Below are 16724 nucleotides of genomic sequence, written 5' to 3'. Positions count from 1 at the left end.
ACGTTTAATTTGTGAGGCTGTCAATTTCTTGACTGGTCAAACTGAGCATGCGCACGTGCTGCAGTAGCTGCAATGTAACGTTTGCTCCTTACAGTAATCATGGCTTTGAGGAATCTTACTTTACATGTGAATCCTATTCTTATCGCTTTTGTTCGTCGTGATATTACACATAAATCATTAGTTTGAAGTAAAGTAGAACGAATGTTGAAGTAATTATCTGGACCGTTACGGCAACCATTGCTTGTTGTACCATTGCGTAAAACACTTGACGTCGCCGGCGGAAATGGGCAGTGGGGGGAGGGACTTCGTCATTTTACTACATACATTTCAATCTCGAAACAGGGTTTCTGGCGTGTTCTGGGAAAACACAATGTTTGTATGTGTATGTTGCTTTTTTTTGCACAGAGCTTGACGTTATTGCAACCTAATACACTCTCTATGGGCGGTCACAGAGAACACTTTAGCCAACGGCGATGAATGTGGCGTTCATGACAGTAATGAAGGTGTTCTTGGAAGTGGTTCTCAAGATTGTGCGAGCTTCTGGCGAGGATACGCGTGTTCTTACGATGTGCAAGGTATGCATCGTCTCTGTCCTAGTTCGCTGCACAGCGTTATTGTGATGTTACCTAGGTACGTTTGATGATCTCGATGTGGCCGCCCAAAAATCCCTCAATTACACTAATGTTTTCCAGAACTGTGAACAGAGCTGTCCTAGATAATCTTTATCTAGCAGAACGAATGAAATGAAATGCTGACATGTCACAGATCAGTTAGCCGTGAGCCAGAGGAATAACGTGAGGTCTATAGATTTGTATTTAAGGTGGCTAACTAGTTCGCCAACTACGATGTACATTATTGTAGTAACGAATGGCTTAAAAAGAGATATCCGTCATGATAAGGTAACATGTATCTGCAGGGGGTGGTTACTGTAATAAACACGTTTATCGTATTATCAAATGTAGGGGTCAGTTCTGGGGCCTATATTTAATTTATTTATGCATATCTGCCACTGGTGAGTTCTGGTGCTGATATCAGATTGTATGTAGATGATGCACAGTGGTTGGTGTTTGTATACGAAACCAGTCACCAAGCTGTGTAAGTAACCATGAATTATCAAAGTGCCAAATTGTCAAAGAGCTAAAATTATTGCGAGGTGTTTCACTATGAAACAGAATGAAGCGGTACGTATTTAAAAGTTTATATTGATTTTGATTTTTTTTTCTTACCACAAGCTGGTAAAGTTCAAGAGAACCACTTCACTCCCTTTAAAAACAAACATGAAAAAATTTATTTGAAGAACAAAACAACAATAACAACTGCAGTGTGGTTAAAATTTTATCTTAGTGGGCTTTGATCATTTTAGACATCTTTGAGATGCTTGTCTGGTATGTAAAATTGCTCACAACATCATACGCCCCACCTCTGAAAAATTCACAGACAGTGTTCAGTTGTCAAGAACAGGACTATAGCTGTGCACTGCATACTGCCAAGGCATACAGATGTGGCCAGTGTTTTTGACAGCCTGTGTCTGTCAAAACCCCATGTTTCTGGTTTATAATATTGCAAGTTAATGTTTTTCATGTTTTGTATGGTAATTTTACATGGCAATTCAATCATTTGTGAATTTCCCTCAGTGCAGTGGAAAGTAAGGACAGTGTAGAGATAAGATTAGATAAGTGTAGATAAGATTATAAGATCTCAGATGATGCTATACAATCAGATGACCAACATTAGGGTCAGCTATGGTTTTATTTGTCTGTTCTTATGGTGTCAAGCAGATTTGATAAATGTGTTTTTGTCCTTGTCAGGACATCCTTTTATTGAGTGAATCACCCAGTCACTGAGATTTATGGAAGAGGATGGACATCCCAGCAGCCAATCACAGCTATGGGAGCGAGCAGTCCTGGCAGGGTTACACTGGCTGGCCCGCAGTGACCCCTCTGACCAGCCAGCCAACAGCAGTGCTAAACAGTGCTCCAGCAGGGTTTCAGTGTCCAGTCTCAGATTTTCAGAGTGCATCTAGCGCTATGGTTTCAGGAGTTCCTCCCCCAGTGTGCATGACAGACAGTTCAGCCCCACCCCCGCTGTCAGCTGGCCCCTGGCTCCAGCAGCAGCCTCCCTGGGGTCCTCCTCCGCACTACTTCAATGGTAAGCCGAAGAAACATACACCTAATCCACTGAACCCTTCTCATTTCTTTTAAATATCTAATAACCCAGTGGTTAAATTGCTCTTCTTACGTCCAGACAGACAGTGTTTTTGTCTTTATCTTAAATTAAATTGGAGTAATTGACTTGAGTTCCTACTGGAAACTTGGTATTGGTTTTATTTGAGTGCCTTTTGTTTTTCTGTACCCATATTATGATTTTGCTTGGTATGATCAAGCCCTTTAGCAAGGACTAAAGTAAATATATGACTGACTATCAGTATATAATTGCAATTCATGTGTTCTTCTGGGGCTCCTCTCACTTTCCCAGGTGTGCTGTATGAGGCCAACCCTGGTGTGTCCTTTTGCAGTAATACACAGTCACCACAGGGGAGCGGCAGCTCGCAATCGGTGAGATTGAGTTTGGCATAGGTCAGCCATTTCCCAGAGATTCCAAGTCTGGAACCATGTCCGTTAATTTTCCACTAATGTTCCTCTTGTCTTGCACTCTCTCAGGACAGCAGGGTCTCCAGCCCGAGTTCTGAATCACGGTATGGTCTGGACCCCCAGTGTCTACCTAGTGCTGTGAGTCTTCCTCCTCCTCGCTCATCTCAGTTTTGAATGCCCTCTCCTACTGTCATTTGTCTTTCACATATCAAACCCCCCACTTTGTTTGCCCTGCTCTGTGCAGGTGCGGGGAATGGAGGAAGACAGGGCGGAATGGGAGGGGAAAGTGTATGTGTCAGAGCCAGGCTCCCCTTTGCCTCCACTGGCCACCACTGACTGCACTGTGGAGGATAGAGGTATGTCTCCTTGTCATCCCTTCCCCCTCCCCACCACGCACACTTACATATGTTAAGTATTACTTTCCCAGGAAATCATGGTATAATTGTTGGTGTGATAAACATCCTGTATAATGAAAGTGGGCTCTTTGTCTCTCCATCTCTCTCAGGTAATGCCAGCCCGCGCTTCATCCGCTGTACCTCCTACTCATTTCCCACTGAGGGCACAACTGCTCAGCAGAGCCACTTACCCCTGGGGGCAATAGTGACCCCCCTTGCCAGACTAGAGAAAGGAGAGGTCAGTTCTGTCATAGATGCAGGAAAAAGTCTTCAACAATGTGTTGTCTGGGTTTTTGTATTGTAATCTATTATCCTGCAAGATTATGTTGGATAGACAGACAGATAGATAGATAGATAGGTAGATGTTAAAATGAGGAGGTACTGACAAGTGTTTACTTGATTCCTTGTGCTCGTCAGCGCCCCCCACCTGTGTGCCCCAGTGTTGCAGAAAAAGGGTGTGTGCCAGGCTGTAATGCATGTGGTGCCTACATGTGTCCATTCATGGCCTGGCAGGACTGTGGACAGAGATTCTTCTGCCCTTTCTGTGGAAAACTTGCTGAAGGTAAGACCTGCATGGTTTCCATTTTCCACTCTCCTTTACGTCCCTCAGTCCTCTTTGGTTTCCCTCTCTTCCTTTTTCTTAAAATCTGTCACTGTTTCATGTGTCTTCTTCACCCTGCCCTCTTTTCTTCTCAGTGCCGTGGCAATATTATCAGCCCACTAACCGTCAGGGTCGGCGTGTGGACAGTGACCACAAGCCTGACCTCTCTCTCGGGTCATATGAGATCCTGGAGATGCACACGGTCAGAACTATACCAAGCACACAAGTTTATTACATTGCGAACTCTGTGTGTGTGTGTGTGTGTGTGTGTGTGTGTGTGTGTGTGTGTGTGTGTGTGTGTGTGGACTCTGGATTGAGTTACTCTGGTGTGTGCACAGGGCCAGGCTGCGGGGATGCTCTTGGCTTTGGATGTGTCTGCTCCTGCAGTGAATGGGGGACAGCTGGATCTCATCTGTCAGCACCTGCGTTCCTTCCTCACCTCTTTGTCAAGGTGAGACACACGCATACACACACAGAGTATGCAAAACATAACTCATACAGAAAAGTAAGCTCTCATACGAACAAGTATGTCCCATCACCAAAAACTCTCATCCTCAGTGGCTGTACCATAGTAGGTTTTGACTAAAATGTCTTTCTATTTTAAAAGAAATTCAAGGAAAATGTTTAAGGTAATCGAATAACACAAGTGATTTAATTAAGCCTCAGGTGCAATGAAGCCCACTCACCTTCTGCACTTCATGGACTTTAAAGAATTTTAAGAATGCTGACATACGTACTTACCTATACAAACAACATCTACAATTCTGTTATACCTACACAGTAATGTAATAATAAGACAATGCACGCAATACTACAAAACATACAAACTAGGCTCTTGTTGCGCTGTACTTAGTCATGGTGAAAAAATGACTCAAAACTGATTCAGTATTGATTTGTTACAGTGAACAAGGTGCTGACCAATCAGATGTACCAGTGGGATTGATGACCTATGACAGTAGGCTCCACCTCTATGACCTTAGCCCCACTTTGTCCCGCCCTCACATGCTGGTCATCACAGACACAGAGGAGCTTGAACTGCCGGTGCGAGACGGGCTGTTAGTACCGCTCAAAGACTGCAAGGACTGCATTGACAAGTAATGTGATAGAGTACCACTTGACTTGCTTACTAACCACAAGTAACAGCATGCTTTATTTCATTGTTTTAATGCATTGATTTTTTTTTTACTATGCTTGCTCAAATGAAGATTTGATGTGTTGTTTAAACCTTCTTGAGTTGAGCTGGGGAATATAAGTAATTATCACATGTATAGATATATCCCCTCTATTATGGCATCCTTCACCTCAGAACTACAGATAACTGAAGTGTTGATCCAATGTCTCTTGGATTAATGACTGTCGAGTCAGGTTGGCATATTGTCAGGCATGGCAGTGTAGTATAGTGGAAGGAGCAGGTCTCGTGGCCAAAAGGTTGCTGGTTTGATTCCCTGCGGGGCCACTGCTGCTGTACCCTTGAGCAAGGCACTATATAAATATATAATGCTATATAAGCTATATAAATGGATAACACGTAAAAATTGTAACCTATGTAAGTCTCTCTGGATAAGAGCATCTGCTAAATGACAACAATGTAATATAATGGATGAAATGTTGTTGGTGTTAATGGACGTGGCCTGCGGTGTGTGTTTAGCATGCTGCAGCAGATTCCCCAGCTGGTTGCAGGATCAGAGGACACGTCCAGCTCACAGGACCTCCCCATCCATGCTGGACTCAAGATACTTCAGGTGATACGCACAAACGTTCCTTACATATGCACTGACCATACATGCAGCTGCAGCACTTCCTCCAAAAACATCTCTGTTTCACACAGGCGGTTGGATGTCCAGGGAAGCTTCTTATTTTCCACTGTGCACCCCTAACTGAAAGAACATTAAAGCAGAGTTCCTCAGGATTCTTCGGCTCCAGCAAACCAAAGGTTTGTAGATGGAATTGTTCCAAGTTTTGGCAGCCTATGTAGTCAGAGCTTAACTGAAATAAAAAATGTCATTGTACTGTAGTAATATATTACCCTTTCTTTCTTTTGCTTTCCATTCTAGTCCCTTTTCCAGCCATTGGAGCCTTGCATCTCATTGGCTAAGGAGTGCGTCAGTCAAGGCTGTAGTGTACACCTCTTCCTCTTTTCTCAACAAGATGTAGGAGGTGCTTGGCCAGGACACATCCCATACCTGACAGGTGGAGGCTTCTACTGCTATGAGAGTCTTCAGGTGTGCCTACCAGATTAACCGAAGCTGACATGGGACATGACTCTAAATTAGCAAAATATGAGGCTGTCTTTTTCTTTCTTCTCTTTCAGTCAGAAGGGGACAGAAAGCAGTTGACTTGTGATCTGAGGAGGTGTGTGGAGACAGAGACAGGCTACAAGGCTGAACTCAGAGTCTTTGTCAGCAAAGGTATGGAGACAAGACAAAGACAGTATATTCAGTTGTGTTCAGTAAGTGTGATATGGACACACATCGATGTGCCCGTGTGTACATTTTATGCATGGATATCTTTGAGCAGGCAGCATTGATTCCAGTATGAGTCAGTGTTGATACATGCTTCTGTTCACTGACTATTCTGTTCATTTCACTGTGTATTTGTTTTGCAGGCCTGCGTGTGTCTGGGGTCTATGGCTCATGCAACCCTGGTACTAATCCCACCCACATCTCCTTGGCAGCCCTCGACTGGCGCACAGCCTTAGCCATACAGTTCATTCACTGCAGCCCATTGGATGAGCAGAGGGGTGTGGTCATACAGGTGGGCTGAGGCTGGATTCCCCACCCAGCTGTTTTCTGTCATTTTTACTAACATTTTGGGAACAGAGTAAAGGCAATGCATTAGCTGAATCAACATTTAGATTGAAAAAACAGACTCACACTGAGGTCCTCTAATACAAGGACAGGACATCCCTGATCATCGTCTTTGTCTCATGTGAAAGGTGGCCCTATCCTACACCAGTTCTCAGGGGGAGAGGAGGACCAGGGTCCACAGCTTGTCCATACAATGCTCACGCCACCTGCTGGACACCTTCCGCAACTGCCAGGCCCAGACTCTGCTCACTTTCTACTGCAAGAAAAGTAAGGATTGTGTGTCGATGCTGGTTTTCTTCTGTAGAAAAACACATTTTAGAATGAGTTGCACATATTCCAGTGACCTCATGTATAAATCTTGGGTAAAAGATGTCAAGGTGACATCTCAGAAGTAAACACTAGATGTGGGGTAAAACTCACAGTTGGACTTTTCTTGTTAGCTCTTAGATTTAAGCTCTTTCGGTCTTGTCCATGTGTGCTCCATTTTGTTATGCATGGTGGAATAAGGAATGCAAATTAAGCTCAGCAATTATGACAAGTGAAAATAAATATGCATTGTCCAGGTCACATAACCCCATTTTAGCTTGGATCATTGGCCTTATGTTAATTTAAATTGTATATTTGCATTTTAATTGTATTTGACCATAATCTAACTGAAGGGTAATCTAACATTTTTTTTCCAATTTGAGAACTTAACATCTTATCATCTTAAATACACTCAGCATTGGACTGCGTGTATTTAAGATAAGTGTGGAATATAATGTTACCTGTTTAACATGAACCCTGTTTTGTGCAAATACAGTACATTTATCAAGACAATGATCACCTGTATTTCAGCATTTCTGTTTGAATTGTAATATTGAATGTGCTGAACAAAAAATTGATAAGGACACGCATACTTTATAGATTTCCCTATGATTCCTTGTGAAATCAAACTCAGTGGATTTGTGAATTCCTTTCCCTATGATTCCTTTTATAGATTTCCCTATGATTATCCTTGTGAAATCAAACTCAGTGGAAAATGTGGACATGGGTGGGTGGACGGAGGATTCATGTTAATTTCATTCAGCCCACACAAAAAATACCACCCACATTTCAGGTCAAGAATAATTAAAAAGCACACAAGACTTGTGAAGCAATAAACACATAGTGAGCAATTATCTCCTGCAAATTAGAATTGGGCCGTATTAAAATGTTCCAGCTTTACACAAAATAATGAATGAGCATGGTATGTAGTGATATCATGAATCCATAAAGTGGAACTCAGTGGTTGGTCCACCTTGAACAACACCTTGGGTATTGAGCAGGACACAAATCCTTTAGAGCTCTGCTACCGAAAATTAATTTGACTGATTCTACTTCTGTTCTGTTGTCCTGAGGCCAGTCAGCTCAAAGATCATCGGAGATGGTGGAATTATCTCACTGATTTCTAAAATGTAAAGCCAGATTAACAAAGTTTCATTCGATGGAGTACAACTGCAAGGTGTGTGTGACAGCTGCACAGATCCCCCACAGACGTAGAACCATTTAATGTGGTCTGAGTATAAAATCTGATAGGCCAAATGGCTGTGTGGTCTTAGTGACAGTGCTGAGAACGTGCTGTGCTGCATGTCAGTGTATTCTCTCTTTCTCTTGCCAACTCGGTTTCCTCTAATGCTCTGTGTCTCTGTGTAAGTGTACTGTGCAGTGCTGGAGCGGCCCCTGCAGGATTTGCGTGAAGAGCTGCAGACAGAAGTGACGGAAGCGCTTGCCTGTTACCGCAAGCACTGCTGCTCCACGTCGGTATCGCCAGGGCAGGTGAGCCATAGAGGCAAAGAGGTGACAAAGATGATAACTAGTTTCATCTGGCAGTTTGGTCACAAACAAACAGTACACACTCATGAGCCGGGTCCAGTGTACAGTAATGTGTTCAATTACACTGAAAGTTTAAGTAGTAGGATGTTTGCAAAATCCTCCTCCCTTTGGCGGCTTTTTGCTAATGCAGAATGGAATGTTACCCCATTACCGATTGTTGACCCATATTTTGCATTCAGCTGGTGCTGCCCCAGTTCCTGAAGGCTCTCCCAGTCTATGTGAACAGTCTGCGCAAAAGTGAGGTGCTGCTGCCTGGACTGCACAGCTCTGTCACCGAGCGTCAGCTGCTGCGCAGCCAGCTTGTCAGCATGGATGTCAGGAACACCGCCACCCACTTCTACCCCCTCCTTCTCCCACTGGTGAGGAGCGTTTTCACAACAAACTGATTACACTTTTGATGCATATGTATAATTGCACTGTAACACTTGTGACTACGTGCTTTCTGAAGATGTCACATTTATACATAATATTTGATGAGTGCTGATTTTTGCCCCTCCTTTTACTCCTCGTTCTCTTTGTCTGTACAGTTGTCCCAGCCAATGTGTAGTGAGCCAGTGAGCATGCTCAGTGCGGTGGAAGCAGTGCGCTGTAGTGCCAGCAGTCTGGACCCGGGGGGCCTATACCTGGCCTACTCCCCCCTCACGCTGCTGTTGTGGGTGGGGCGCTGTGTCCCCCACCAGGCCCTATTGCAACTCTTCAGCATAACGTGCTTCTCCCTGCTGCCCTCGGGACAGGTGAGAGTGACCCTGTGTTGGTATGTGGTGAAAGAGAAAGAACAGATGGCAGTTTTGATCTTTGAGATGTGGAGGGGAATTATGGGTAGAAAACAAACAAGGCCTGTGGAGCAGTGGTGTTCAGATATTTGGAACACAGTGTGTTTTCCGAGTTTCCTTTGCTCTGACCTGGGAAACATGTGAATGTATGTATGTATGTGTAGGTATGCCTGCCTGTGCTAGAGAACCCTCTGTCTATCAGTGTGAGGAGAATCATTGACAACCTGCAGTCAGATGCACCCTATACTCTCAAGGTGAGTGTTACAAACACAAACAGCCACAAATGCAGACATCAGAATACTATGGTGTGCCATTTAACAGCACATTTTGTACTGCTAAACTGTTTATTTAATATTGTAATTGTCTGACTTAGTCTTGTTTAAACTTTAAATTCTGGATAAACGCCAGGGTATCATCATATGCAGTCTCTACTAATGCTTGTCTGTTCCTCAGTCACGTTATCTTATAATAATGGTAATAGACAAGCAGTAGTAGACACGGTAGATGACACACATCTTGAGTGTTGATCCATCCGATTCCTCTCTCCTCAGCTGCAGGTAGTGAAACAGGGAGACAGCAGTGAGGAAGCACTTCATCACCTCCTGGTGGAAGACAAAAGCCCCAATGGTGGGGCATCATATGCAGACTTTCTCTACCACCTGCACGTCAACTCACTGCGTCTCTTGGTGTAACACTGTGTCCCTCTGGAACTGTTATGGTGGTTTTCCTGTTCTCATCCGTCATTCAGTTACTCTGCCCCTATACCCTTTCGTCCTGCATCCCTCTTCATCCCTCATCCCTAGATTTTTGAACATGGAAGAGTTCATTTTGACCTTAAACTGGAAGAATCCAATTCTAACCTAAAATATCTGCGATTTTAGACTGTTGCTCTATTCCCATCCATGGTAAGACTCCACAGGCATGTACGCATATTAAGCAATAAACAGTATGGTCTTTGATTTTTCTGCAAATTTTTCTTTGTGTATTTTTTTTGGCCTTTTTAGCTGAATGTTTAAGTACTTTATCTGTTTCTCCAAAAAAAAAAAAAACACTACATTTTTTGTATTGATCTTGTCTTGCATTGATCAGAGCAGTTTTTGAGTGAACACAAATGTGTATTGAGCTAAACTGCTCTCTTGGGAGAATTTTTAAATTGTAGTTCTTCAATTCTATTATTGCTAAATGCAGGTAATCAGGGCCAAAGGCTCTGTATGTTTTTTTAGCTTTTTATTAGGGGGGGGGGGTGACATCATTGTCCAATATAAACTAGTCTCCTGCATAATGGAACCAGTGTGGCACATTTCCAAGACATGATCTGGGGCATCTTAAGGGACAACAGAATAGCTCTATATGGTCTAAGGGCAAAAGATGTTACGACTCACAGACGCTTTTGTTTTTGTTGTCCAGATAGAACACTCCTGCAATCTTGAACCAGCACATACTGAGCATGGACCCAAACATACTTATGTTATACTTATTACTCAAATGTACAATTCACAAGAAGCCACGCAACCTTGTATTATCCAAGAGAAGTGTGAGTCCTCTGTGTGTCACAACAGTCTTTTAAATGGGAGGACAGTGGTCGGGGGGGTCATACTCAAAGGTATTTGTACACCACTTTCTCCTCCAGGGTCTGCACTTCCATTTTGACAGGGCACTTGTAGAAATGGGAGAGCAGAGTCTCTGTGTAGCCGATGAGGAAGTAGAACTTCTGGGGGGGCAGTTTCTGGAGGAGCAGGGCACAGATCACCAGCATGTTGCCCCTCCGCTTGACGACCACCTCATTTGCCAGGCAGCCATGGAATGTGCCGTAGATGAAGCGGCGCACAAAAACGTCTTCTATTGTCCTCTCTGCAGCACCCTCCTCCCCCTCCAGATTACCTGTGGAGACAGGGAAGTCAGGAGCCTGCTTTGACAGATGGGGAAACACTTGGGGACAATACTGGGGGACTTAATGGTCTCATTTTCCAGTTGTTCCAATGAGCTTGTTTAAAATTAAGAAGATGATTGTAATATTACATTAATTGGAGACGTTTGGAGGATATTTTGGAGAAAAATTGCTAATCTGTGTTAGTCTTTGCTGAAATTCAGGTGTTCGAACGTTCAGAGTTTTCAATTAAAAATTTAAGTCAGGAGATGCGTCTGGGAGGCTAAAGCTCACTAGTATGATGCGACAGCCAGCCTTTGCGATGGGCAATGTAGTGAGGGGGATTGGCTTGCTCGTAAGTCACAGGTTTGTCGCCTTTCCCCACACGAACTCGCGCTGCACGGTTCTGCAAGTAGGAAAGACCAAATTAAACACCAATTAAAACAAATCAGTCATCACAGCATCTTAAGAAATCAAAGTAGCAGAACCGCGAATACGCTATATACCAATACGCTATATAAGTTTTATTTGTCACATGCCAAGGTACAATGTATAGTAAGCAGTGAAATAATACCTTGCAGCAAACTGCAGTTGAGTGGATTGTCCGTTGTCTGGGCAACGAGCAAACTGCGTTCAGCGATTTCTATGGAAATAAAACAGCAGACTTAATTTATCACTCCACTAATTACCAAAACCAAGTGAATGATTATTTTGTGTGAAGTCATGCCCCCAGACAAAAAACATCTTCAATCACTGTGTATTGAAAGGGCTACACTGATGGCTCTGAATACTGTAGAAATCGTAACCTATAAACTAGCGCTACTCAACAAACCAATGGATAGCGAACTACTTAAGTACCGAGCAACAGCTTGCTACTCAACACACCACCTCGGTGTCACGATTGGTTAAAATAACGTTAACTTTTAGGTGAAACGGAATCACCAGCATTTGCTAACTTGCTACCTAGCTGTGCATTTGAAAGTACTGTGGCTATTTTGCTATTTACATCTTAGCCAGGTGACACAGTTTGTTTGTCTTCTATGGTTTTACAGACATATATGACACTATCTTTTTTACTAGATACACTAGGTAATAGCAGCATCTTACCAGTATAGCTGAACTCTGCCTGCTCAAGGACAGCGCCATTTTGGAAAGCACGTCAGTCTCTGCACGCGTTACGTCTTATTTGTAGGGGACATTTTATATAGTTACACAAACAGCTCGAGATTCTCGCAGTTCCCTCAAAATATTTTTGATCTGGTCATAAAAAACAAGATTGTAGTAAATATAATGCATATGACAGATACATATTATAATACTATAACAATTGCTACATAAATGTGACATCTAGTTACAAATTTGAGAAAGTAAGTAGTTCTTCACAACTTGCTGGCTGTATCCCTATTTAATGTTTGTTGGGTTATTACAGATAATATCAGTGTTACTTAAGAGTAGTAAATATTAGTAATTGGCAATTTTTGTAGTAATTAGTAATTTTAGTGTTACGTGTAATTTCAATTACCTTTAACTTTTCTGAAAGGCAAAGTATGGCTTTTGTTTCGATACGGACATTAAAACGTGAGTACCGAAAAATAAGGAAGCTGATCCACAGATCCATACTTAACTAGCTACAGCAGCTAGGCAACAAAGTAGATGTCAAAAAACAGAATAGTCTCTAAGTACAGTATATAGTTGTTTTACCTGAAATATTGAGCCTACAATGTCGTCTTCCGTGCAGATGACCGAGCTATATGACAACGCGCTGCTTGGCATCTTGCAGCATGTCGGAAATATCCAGAATTTTCTACAGGTTTATTTTGGTTTTCTGTATCGAAAGACGGATTTCTACCGCCTGCTCAGCAGCCCCAATGATCGTATGGGTTTCCCCCCAGGAGTTGCGGAGAAAATGGTTCTTAAGGTATATAGCTATAGTTGGCTAATTTTAGAACCAACCAGTAAGATAATTAGAACAAACTGCATGACACATAACTTGGTAACTTAGTTTGGTAGTGGGTGAAGCCTGTGTGTGTTTTTGTTGATCCTTGTAGTTAGCTAGAATACAACTAAAACAGTAGGGTATTAGCAAGCTAGTTTTTTAGCTGTTCAACTAGCTGCTGTTACAAAATTTACACTCGAAAAATCAGCAAATGCCCAGGGCACCGTTAGGAGCCTCGATTCTTACAGGAAATTCAAGGTACAGATTTCTATCTGATCACTCCTTGGCTTAAGTCCAAATGTTTAGTGTGTTGCTGGTCAAACTGGATTGGCTTTACCATAGGATATATAACATGTCATCTTCTGTCGCTGCAATTGTGAATTTAACTGGCACTGAATATAGCCTTCAGTGCAAGATGAATCAGAGTCATGGGAAGGTATTTTAATCCTAGGTTATGAGGGGATGATTTCTACAGATTTTTAAAAAACTGAGTAAAGAGCATATCTGCAGTTATTATTTTTACGTCCTAAGTCATGGAAATCAGTTGTGTTTATTTAACCATCTCTCTCCCCCAGACCTTCAAGCTGTTTGAGCAGATAGCAGCACAGGATAGAGAAAGGACCGCCCGAGAGGCAGAGATGAGAGAGAGGGAGGCCAGGATGGCTCCCCCTGCTGTGCAGGAGGTGGTGGTAGAGTCTCGGCAGGAGGAGGAGACAATGGAACAGAAGGAAGAGTCTGCAGGTGCAACATCCTCACCAGCTGTGCAGTCCCCACCTCCCAGCGCAGAGTCAGGCAGCAGTGACATTGTGCCATCGCCAGAAGCTCAAGCAACACCCAGCTCCCAGACAGCTGCTACAAAACTGTGAGTGTTGTGCCAAAAAGTTGACATTATGTAGTCAGTCTGTCCAGCCCATGTCGAGTTCAAGGCTACCCAACACACGGTCCATTCTAATCACACAGCTGGGTTTTGTGACCTTTAGGGTCAGTTTTTGTGCCATATGTCATCAACATCAGATTTAGCCGGATTTAAAATGTCATTCTTCTGCTTTTCCAATTATACACTTGGTTTTGTCTTTGGCAGTGGGCAGGCACAATTTCAGGAGAACCCAGACAGCTACAATGGTGCAGTCAGAGAAAATTACAGCTGGTCTCAGGATTATACTGATGTGGAGATCCGTGTGCACGTCCCCGCTGATGTCGTCAAGGGCAAGCAGGTATACTGTGGTCTCATGTCTGCCAAAACCCAATTCAGCCACTCTTCCTGTGGTTTGAAATGCACCACTCCCCAAATAATTTTTTCATTTGCGTTAGCACTGTATTCGTCATTAAAATGTTGAGCGCGTTTTAGTGAGGAAACACATCAGACACAACAGCCCTGTGCTGATGAGCCTGATCCCCCCCTTGTGTGTTGCGTGTCAGGTGTCGGTGAGTTTGCAGTCGGGCAGCGTGCGCGTGACCGTGAGGGAGGGGCCGGCGGAGCGCGTACTGATGGAGGGAGAGCTCAGCCACAAGATCAACACTGAGAATTCTCTCTGGAGCTTGGAGCCTGGAAAATGTGTTCTGGTGAGACTAACACTGTGTCACTCCATCACACATGGCCCCACACAACACACTGTACCACATGACACATTGCTAAGACAAAAAAGAGTTTTTTTTTTTTGGTAAATATTTCATTTGTTTGCAAAATAGCACTGTTTGAGGTGTAAACTACCAATGAAAATGTAAGGTGAGGTATTCACAAAAAACAGTTTCTGGCTGTCTGATAGTAGGTGCACTTCAGTATTGCATTGTGAAATGTATTTTGATTTATGCAATATTTTTAACTGACATGGTCATTGGCTGTGGTGATGATAAACCATCTATTGTAATGACAAGTCACTATATAGCTGCAACAAAGTCATTCCACCCAAGTCACCTTTACTCATAACCTTGCAAATACAGTTAATGCTACTATTACTGTACTATTACTTTACCTGTTGTCTTTAAGAGTACAGGTGGGGCTAGTTTCTTTTGAGTCTTGTGAACTCGTGTAAATTTTTTTTTCCATGGAGCAAATTCTATAAAAATGAAATGAAAAATACCAAAAAAGAGTTTTTGGGTCAGAATTAGAACAGTGGCAGACTGTGAGAGATCTGGGTGTGTTTTCATTTGGAGCAGAAACTTTTATGAGTCTGTATCTGCTTGGCTTGCACTTCTCAGCTCTCTCTCAACAAGACCGGAGAGGTGTGGTGGAATGCGGTGCTGAAGGGAGAGAAGGAGATTGACGTGAACCAGATCAACCGGGAGCGCTCCATGGCCAGCGTGGACGAGGAGGAGCACGCTGTGCTGGACCGCCTCACTTTTGACTACCGGCAGAAGCTGCAGGGCCGGCCACAGAGTCACGAGCTGGTGAGAGGGGAACCTTTGTAGGTCCTGTGGGATTACAGGGGTGTGGCCCTTGATGTGTGGATGTACGCTGGTTGCTAATGCTGATGGGAATGTGTCTTTTCAGAAGGTGCACGAGATGCTGAAGAAAGGCTGGGATGCTGAGGGCTCCCCTTTCAAAGGACAGAAGTTTGATCCAGCCATGTTCGACATCCCGGCCAGTGCTGTGCAGTTTTGAGAGGCTAACAGCTGGTGGACTGCTGGTGCTACTTGCTGCCACGTGGACCTGTGCATATCCAGACATGTGCCACCATACACATATACACACATGCTGTGTGTGCTTCATTACTGCAGGGCATCCTGATGCATAAGAAGGCTAATCAACATAGCAGTTGTAATTCACTTGCAACAAATGCCAAATGCAAGAAGAATGAAGACAGGAGCTGGGAATGAGAGCATAGTAGTTGTTAGCTGGTAATGGATGAAAACAGCCTGTGAATATATCGGTAACCTGTGGTGAATATCTTTGTAAGTACATAAAACAATTTTGTATTTCATTAATGCTTTTTTGGTTAAAATGTGTAAATGGGTTTGTGCACCTAGAGTGTCTGTCTGTTCTGAATGCAGTGGCCATAGCCGACATTATCCGTCTTTCCATTTCAGGTCTTATGCCTCAGCAATTCAATGGTCTTTTGACACATTGAAGCTGATACATGCTGAGGACTGCACCAATGACCTGTATAGTGGTGGCATGTTCCTTCCCTCTGACAACTGTGTATAGATGTATGAGGATTGTTGTACAGTACTCACAGCTGGGCAATCAACAAAAAATTTCAAAACTGCAGTTACATATTTTACCCTGAAATGTATTTTTTTTGTTGTATTTATTCATCTTTATTTTTGTAGTGTTTCATGCGTCCATTGAGAATGAGGGAAATGGATTAAGCCCCAGATGATTATTTGTTGCAAATACATTCAACACAGTGAATAATATGATTACAGAGCAAGTGTAACTGCATTGAGAGCAGCAGTAGTTTTTCTGCTGCCAATTATCCTTTGCTTTGTCATTTTACAGTGAGAATTGGTCTATGCTTTAGCTGTTGTGCAGGTGTCGATGGACTGGTTCGTTTTTTTTGCTTTGTGGCTCAGAATACCTCTGTCCTTACTCCTTCCCCCTAGCCCCATTTCTTTCTGTCAGTTTGAACTTTTCTCTGTGTTTTCTGTGTGCCTATGGGTTAATAAATTGGATGTCATAAAACAATTACCAGATTTTAGAAAGGGTCTTTTGTGATGGTACTAAAGGTTAATACCAGCCTTGCTACGTCTGCCCAATAAATTAATGAAAAATGTGAGATATGCTCAGTAACAGGCAAACAACATGAAATAGTGCTCTTGTTCATCAGTGGCCGTCTGGTTCCGCCATGGGTTACAGTTTATCCTAAATATGGCATCATGCCTGCATTTCAATTTGTGGTAAATGATGATTGTGATTGCGAATACTGACTGCAGCATGCACGTACTCATTAATTCACGCAT

The 16724-nt window shown here is 43.1% G+C and overlaps 3 protein-coding genes across 3 annotated transcripts; 2 read left to right on the top strand and 1 right to left on the bottom strand.

The window, feature by feature from the left end:
- Positions 1 to 330: 330 nt before the first annotated feature.
- Positions 331 to 9973, top strand: si:dkey-13n15.2 (protein transport protein Sec24C). Its single transcript, XM_036527415.1, has 21 exons — positions 331 to 575; positions 1809 to 2148; positions 2476 to 2555; positions 2661 to 2729; positions 2836 to 2947; positions 3097 to 3224; positions 3404 to 3548; positions 3683 to 3789; positions 3926 to 4038; positions 4490 to 4681; positions 5236 to 5329; positions 5416 to 5520; positions 5642 to 5809; positions 5899 to 5995; positions 6193 to 6341; positions 6523 to 6661; positions 8070 to 8191; positions 8428 to 8607; positions 8776 to 8982; positions 9186 to 9275; positions 9573 to 9973. Exons 2-21 carry the CDS (start codon positions 1860 to 1862, stop codon positions 9711 to 9713), a joined length of 2727 nt encoding a protein of 908 aa, XP_036383308.1. The 5' UTR covers positions 331 to 575; positions 1809 to 1859; the 3' UTR covers positions 9714 to 9973.
- Positions 9974 to 10260: 287 nt separating this feature from the next.
- On the bottom strand, positions 10261 to 12045 carry mrps24 (mitochondrial ribosomal protein S24). The gene is made up of 4 exons (XM_036527866.1): positions 11996 to 12045; positions 11463 to 11531; positions 11183 to 11294; positions 10261 to 10902 (listed from the first exon to the last, which is right to left on the bottom strand). Exons 1-4 carry the CDS (start codon positions 12032 to 12034, stop codon positions 10619 to 10621), a joined length of 504 nt encoding a protein of 167 aa, XP_036383759.1. The 5' UTR covers positions 12035 to 12045; the 3' UTR covers positions 10261 to 10618.
- Positions 12046 to 12479: 434 nt separating this feature from the next.
- LOC118776995 (nudC domain-containing protein 3-like) lies at positions 12480 to 16061 on the top strand. The gene is made up of 6 exons (XM_036527676.1): positions 12480 to 12806; positions 13400 to 13686; positions 13906 to 14038; positions 14244 to 14387; positions 15024 to 15212; positions 15316 to 16061. Exons 1-6 carry the CDS (start codon positions 12609 to 12611, stop codon positions 15424 to 15426), a joined length of 1062 nt encoding a protein of 353 aa, XP_036383569.1. The 5' UTR covers positions 12480 to 12608; the 3' UTR covers positions 15427 to 16061.
- Positions 16062 to 16724: the final 663 nt, after the last annotated feature.

The sequence above is a fragment of the Megalops cyprinoides genome, chromosome 4 (assembly GCF_013368585.1).
Source record: "Megalops cyprinoides isolate fMegCyp1 chromosome 4, fMegCyp1.pri, whole genome shotgun sequence".
Taxonomy (NCBI): Eukaryota; Metazoa; Chordata; class Actinopteri; order Elopiformes; family Megalopidae; genus Megalops; species Megalops cyprinoides.
This window is presented reverse-complemented; position numbering and strand designations above follow the sequence as displayed.

Bases quoted from the DNA above. Each gene is read 5' to 3' on its own strand.
- si:dkey-13n15.2 (XM_036527415.1), top strand. From the start codon at position 1,860: ATGGACATCCCAGCAGCCAATCACAGCTATGGGAGCGAGCAGTCCTGG. The intron at 3,549-3,682 runs GTAAGACCTGCA...TTTTCTTCTCAG, and splicing joins CTGTGGAAAACTTGCTGAAG to TGCCGTGGCAATATTATCAG. The intron at 5,996-6,192 runs GTATGGAGACAA...TTTGTTTTGCAG, and splicing joins CAGAGTCTTTGTCAGCAAAG to GCCTGCGTGTGTCTGGGGTC.
- mrps24 (XM_036527866.1), bottom strand. From the start codon at position 12,034: ATGGCGCTGTCCTTGAGCAGGCAGAGTTCAGCTATACTG. The intron at 11,532-11,995 runs GTAAGATGCTGC...TTATTTCCATAG, and splicing joins GGCAGAGTTCAGCTATACTG to AAATCGCTGAACGCAGTTTG. The intron at 11,295-11,462 runs GTATTATTTCAC...TCCTACTTGCAG, and splicing joins CAACTGCAGTTTGCTGCAAG to AACCGTGCAGCGCGAGTTCG.
- LOC118776995 (XM_036527676.1), top strand. From the start codon at position 12,609: ATGTCGTCTTCCGTGCAGATGACCGAGCTATATGACAACGCGCTGCTT. The intron at 13,687-13,905 runs GTGAGTGTTGTG...TGTCTTTGGCAG, and splicing joins CAGACAGCTGCTACAAAACT to TGGGCAGGCACAATTTCAGG. The intron at 14,039-14,243 runs GTATACTGTGGT...GTTGCGTGTCAG, and splicing joins ATGTCGTCAAGGGCAAGCAG to GTGTCGGTGAGTTTGCAGTC.